Below are 6,079 nucleotides of genomic sequence, written 5' to 3'. Positions count from 1 at the left end.
CCAGATAATATCCAAAGAGGAAGAAAAGAGCCCGTTTAATGTGAGATCAAGAGGCATTATATATGGCATGGAGTGAGGCTTGAAATTAGTATAGTATTCGCCAGCAATTCCATGAGTGGAAATTGAAACCTTGAAATACTTTCAATCATGGCGAAAGGAAAACGTAGGCAGAAAATGGTCTCGAACGTCTAAAATGTTTGTAATGAAGTTGCCATCCCGAAAGTGTGATGAATATAGTAAGATGTACTTAACATTTAATGAGTTAGTAATGGAATTGTTGAGAAAATTGTCCAAAGAGAAGGAAATGAACTTTTTTAACCAAATCAAGAAGTGTTAGATAGGTGTGGCGGAAATAAACCACATTTTCAGACAGTATAGTTTTAATACAAAATTTAAAGTTCAACACAATTATAACACAATAGGTGAACCCGAAGGACCAGCTCAAGTTAAAGTTCAACACAATTATAACACAATAGGTGAGCCCGAAGGACCAGCAGTTGGCAGGCCGTTGCGACGTGTCCAGTGCCCGGCAACCGCAGAGAGAGTACAGCAGGGCAGGTGCGAGGAGTGTCTCCGCCGGTGACGAACGAGAGAGAGAGAGAGAGAGCCAAGTCGCTCCGTCGATCCGGCCCGCACGAGACGAGAGGAAGTGGGGGAGGGCGAAGGCAGCGCCGCTCGGGTCGTAACTCAGACAAAACGAGAGCGTTTGGCGCAAAACCGAACATTCCGCCCCCCTTGAACACCTTGTTCAATAAAAAGAGAAAAAAGAAACTCATAATACATAACACAAAAAAATTATAAACCGTTCTTGTAAATGTACGTCAGTCAACAAATGTCAATCGTCAATTGGGAGGGGGAATACTCGGGTGGCAGGACGGGTAAGAGTGCCCTTGGGGGTACGCAGCTGCACCACTCTAACTATTCCATCATCACCTGGTATGGCTTTAGTTATGCGTGCCAAACACCACTGAAGAGGAGGAGTTTTCGGGGAGTGCACCGCAACTAAATCTCCCACCTTAAGATTTTGCCTGCGCCGAGTCCATTTTGACCTCTGCTGAAGAGTGTGGAGGTACTCTTGATGCCATCGGCGCCAGATGCGCTGTGAGAAGGCTTGAACAGTCTGCCATCTGCTGAGCCTATTGGTGGGTAGAGCGGCGAAATCGTTCTCTGGAATGGCTGTCATTGAGGTTCCGATGAGAAAGTGTCCCGGGGTCAGCGCCGATACATCAGCAGGATCCGTGGAAAGAGGTGTAAGAGGACGAGAATTCAGCATGGCTTCTACCTTGGTGACAAGCGTAATAAATTCCTGCAAAGTGAGAAGAGTTTGGCCAATGGAACGAATTAAGAGTGTTTTGGCGCTTTTAATGGCTCTTTCCCATAACCCTCCTTGGTGGGGCGCGGCAGGGGGAATAAAATGGAAGTTGATGCAGTTTTCAGTAGCGAAATGAGAAATGGCCTCTTGAGTTTCCGGTGATGAATAGAAGTTCTTTATTGTCCTTTTCAACTGCGTGGATGCACCAACGAAGTTTGTTCCGCAATCGGAGTATAGATCACTACAAAGTCCTCTCCTTGATACAAATCGGGTTAGTGCTGCAATGAAGGCGTCCGATGAGAGATCAGTGACTACTTCTAGATGAACAGCCTTGGTACACATGCAAATAAAAAGACACAAATAGACCTTTAATGGAACAGTTCTTCTTAGAGCATGGCTCCTAATATTGAAGGGTCCAGCATAATCCATTCCGGTCTTCTGAAATGGTCTTATTGAGGAGCAAACGTTGAATATTGGTTGTTTCACTTCCGGTAGATCCTCGTCCAAAGGAGCGAATGGAGAACACGGCCAGTCTTCTGGCGGGAGAGAGAGCCAGCGAGGGCCAGACCACCACAAGGAATTCTTCGCGAAGAGAGGAGTGGGTAATCCACGAGAGGCACAATCAGCGGGGTTGTGTTGCGACGATACATGAAACCAACGTTCAGGAGGTACCCATTCTTGAATCTGGGCTACTCGATTTGCTACAAACACCTTAAGGCGATAGGGAGGGGTGCGGATCCATGAGAGAGCAATGGTTGAATCACACCAGGCAGTGACAGATTCCATTTTACAGTAATTGGACACCAAGTTTGAACTATAATGAATGAGTTTAGCCAGTAAATGCGCCCCACAAAGTTCCAATCGGGGTAGAGAGATACGTTTGAGAGGTGCGACACGGGATTTAGCCATGAGCAATGCTATCTTGGTGTTGTTGTCAGCAGAAGCACATCTTAAATAAATGACTGCGGCGTATCCCAACTCAGATGCGTCGCAAAAACCAAGCAGTTGGACACTGCTTGTTCTTTCGATAAATAAAGATCGAGGTAGCGTAATTTCCTTTACTCTAGCAAGATTCTTCAAAATTTCTTCCCACCGGAAGGCAACATTAGAAGACAATGGATCATCCCATTGAAGACCAAGGGTCCATAAGTATTGTATGAATGACTTAGCTAAAAATACCACGGGAGCCAACCAACCGCAGGGGTCATATATTCTTGCGATAGCGGAGAGTACTGAGCGTTTAGTATGAGGTACATTGGATATTTTCACAGCATAAGAAAATTCATCGGATGTGGAATTCCATTGCAGACCCAATATATTATAAATAGGTTGCTCCGAATATTGGAAAGAGAGAGGAATTTCTCTATCATCTTCTGAGATGTGGGATATCAAAATATCCGAATTACTGCACCATTTTCTCAACTGGAAGCCACCTAATGAGAGGAGTTTTGTTAAATCATGTTGAAGTGTGAGGGCTTCTTGCACATTATCTGCCCCAGCAATGATATCGTCAACAAACGTTTGAGACTTTAGGACTCGAGCAGCTTGCGGAAACTGAGCACCTTCATCTTCAGCCAGTTGATGAAGAGTGCGGATGGCTAGAAACGGTGCGCTCGTCACTCCATAAGTGACTGTTGTCAATTTGAAAACTTTGAGAAGATCCGTAGGGGTTTCACGCCAATATATCAACTGGAAGTGCTGGTCATCAGGATGAATTTTAATTTGACGATACATCTGACGAATGTCACATGCAAATACAACTGAATGGCACCGAAATCGCAGAATAACTTCACAAAGATCATTTTGTAATTTGGGTCCTGACAATAAAATGTCATTAAGTGAGACATTCGTTGAGGTCTTTGAACTAGCATCAAATACAACCCGCAGGCTTGAATTTGGATCTTGATTTTTAAAAACTCCATGGTGCGGCAAAAAATAATGCTTAACTCTAGGGAAATTATCACAAGGTGTCATGTGACCTAGGGTGAGGTACTCCGACATAAACTTAATATACTTCTCTCTCAGGAGAGGTTGCGCTGACAGTCTCCTTTCCAGACCAAAAAATCTTCTTTTGGCACACAGCGCTGAGTCTCCAAGAGGAGGGTGAAGGTCCTTGAACGGCAGCCGAGTGATGTAACGACCAGTTTCATCTCTGGAATGCGTTGATTGGAAATGCTCTTCACATTGTCGGTCTTGAGGAGTAAGCGAAAAATGAGGTACTTCCTCAAGTTTCCAAAACTGTTGAATAGAAGTATTGAGATTAGCATCATGGGTTGAAATTAAAGCGACGGAAGGCTTGTGATTAATTTCAGACACTGGAGTAATTGGAGTTGAGCCCATTAAAACAAATCCGAAAATAGTACCAAGGGCCAGTGGATAATTTTCTCCAAGGAAACAGCGAATTCCCGTAAATACATGAGGGAAGAGGTCAGCTCCAATTAAAACATCAACAGGAGAGGGCACATCAAAGGTTGGGTCAGCCAAGACAAATGATTTCATCTTCTCTTTCACTTCAGGCGAAATAGTTGCGAGAGGCAAATTGGAAGTGATATTTTGTAAAATCATCATAGGATGTGAGTAAGCGAGCACTTTTCCACCGACAGATGATAAACTAAGAAAAGTTAATCCATTACATTTGACATGAGATTGTGATAGTCCATTAATCTCATTATTTACTCGTCGGCGTGTAACGTTCAAAACTTGAGCACAGCGTTCCGAGATGATACTGCATTGAGATGCTGAGTCTAAAATTCCTCTAACTACATGAGAGAAGCCACTTGGTGTAGTTAAACGAATCAAAGTTGTTGCCAATAAAATTGACGTATTAGGTTTTGACGACGATAGTCCCACAAAGTGTTTTTCTGTAGTTAATTCCGGTTGTGATTTACCAGAAATTGATAGTGAGGGCAATTGCGCATTAGCGGCAGCGGTACCCGGGCGATTATTCAGCGATGAAGAGGAGTTCACGTTGAGGTGCAGGAGCGAATGATGCCTCTTAGCGCAACGGTTACATCTCCGAGATGAGTTGCATGACTTGACAGTGTGAGATGTTCCGAGACAATTATAACACCATTTCTTCTCCCCCACTATCACTTTCCTTTCTTGCGGCGATTTATCTTTAAAAGCAGAGCACGAATAAATGGCATGACTTGGGTCTCGACAGAATGCACAGAAGTTCCCCGTGGTAGTGGTAATCAGAGCCGTTTTATTAATTCTGATCTGAGGACCCTTTACTGTTCTCCTTCCATCAATTATTGCGTCTTCAAAATGGACGCATTCGGCTTCCAAAAAATTAATCAAGTCAGAGACGGCCGGAATTTCATGATTGACGCCTCGCGTATCTTCAAAACGCTTCCGAGTTTCGAAGTCCAATTTTCTTATGAGAATGGAAAGGAGCAAAATGTTTTCTTGAGTAATATCGTATTGGAACGCAGACAATGCTTGCGTATTTTCAAAGTACGTTGATAAAAAAGAACGAATGCTCGAAAGTGAGCCGTTCATTACCGGAGGCATGTCCAGAATCTTGCTTACATGAAGAGACACTAATTTCCGCACGTTGTGATAACGCTGATGCAACAAATCCCAAGCAATCTTATAATTTTCTCCGGTAATGGGCAATCCGGAAACTAATTGCAGAGCTTCACCGCGAAGAGAACTTAGCAAGTACTGGAACTTTTCTACTGAGGATAACACTTGATTCTTATGGATTGTTACGTCAAACGCGTTGTAGTAGTGCATCCATTTAATGGGTTCGCCCGAAAATTGCGGCAGCTCAAGCTTTGGCAATCGAACAGAGGATCGCGGGAGCGGATTTTCACCAAGAGTTCCGGCGAGGTAGTCTGGTTTAACGTTTGCCATCGGCAGCAATGCAGAAATAATGCAATTTGCGTCGACACAGAGATCTAACATTTCTTCGCGTAATTTCACCAAAAGTTCGTCATCTTGTAGCCCCGAGGGAGTCTCTGTATCGGTGAAACGATTCACTAAATCATTGAATTCACTTATCGTATTATCAATCTCATTTTTCCAGCAAGTCAAACGCCTAATTTGGATGTCTGAAAGAGGGGACTCTTTCGATGAGGCTTCCGTTGAGAGCACGGAACCATGAACCTTTTCAAGCCTCTTCTTCAAGAGATTTGACTTTCGAGTAAAAGTTGCAAAATTCATTTTTAAGAGTATTCACACACACTAAGAAGATACAAAAAATATCCATACCATTTTCCCGTGGGCAGCCGCGAGGTAGAAAATAGGAGAGGAGAGGAGTAGGATAACGTACGCTCGTCAGTGTGCTCGTCAAATCCAACGATGAGTCAGGAGCACGTGTCGTCACCCGTCAGCGGAGTACAACTTGATTGTAGATGCAGCGAAACAAAAAACTTAAAAAATGAGCAGAAAAGAGCAACATTTAGCGATGATACTACTTGACTGTATCTTACAAGCACTGGGTACAATAAACTCATGCACTGATTGCGAATACAATGAATCCGGCCCGAAGGACCAAAATAAATGTGGCGGAAATAAACCACATTTTCAGACAGTATAGTTTTAATACAAAATTTAAAGTTCAACACAATTATAACACAATAGGTGAGCCCGAAGGACCAGCAGTTGGCAGGCCGTTGCGACGTGTCCAGTGCCCGGCAACCGCAGAGAGAGTACAGCAGGGCAGGTGCGAGGAGTGTCTCCGCCGGTGACGAACGAGAGAGAGAGAGAGAGAGCCAAGTCGCTCCGTCGATCCGGCCCGCACGAGACGAGAGGAAGTGGGGG

The 6,079-nt window shown here is 44.1% G+C and overlaps 1 protein-coding gene across 1 annotated transcript; it reads right to left on the bottom strand.

The window, feature by feature from the left end:
• Positions 1–434: 434 nt before the first annotated feature.
• On the bottom strand, positions 435–5,642 carry LOC124154636. The gene is made up of 2 exons (XM_046528478.1): positions 5,589–5,642; positions 435–3,550 (listed from the first exon to the last, which is right to left on the bottom strand). The coding sequence occupies exon 2, from the start codon at positions 3,311–3,313 to the stop codon at positions 836–838; it is 2,478 nt and encodes an 825-aa protein (XP_046384434.1). The 5' UTR covers positions 3,314–3,550; positions 5,589–5,642; the 3' UTR covers positions 435–835.
• Positions 5,643–6,079: the final 437 nt, after the last annotated feature.

This window comes from Ischnura elegans, chromosome 2 (genome assembly GCF_921293095.1).
Source record: "Ischnura elegans chromosome 2, ioIscEleg1.1, whole genome shotgun sequence".
NCBI classification, from domain to species: Eukaryota; Metazoa; Arthropoda; class Insecta; order Odonata; family Coenagrionidae; genus Ischnura; species Ischnura elegans.
This window is presented reverse-complemented; position numbering and strand designations above follow the sequence as displayed.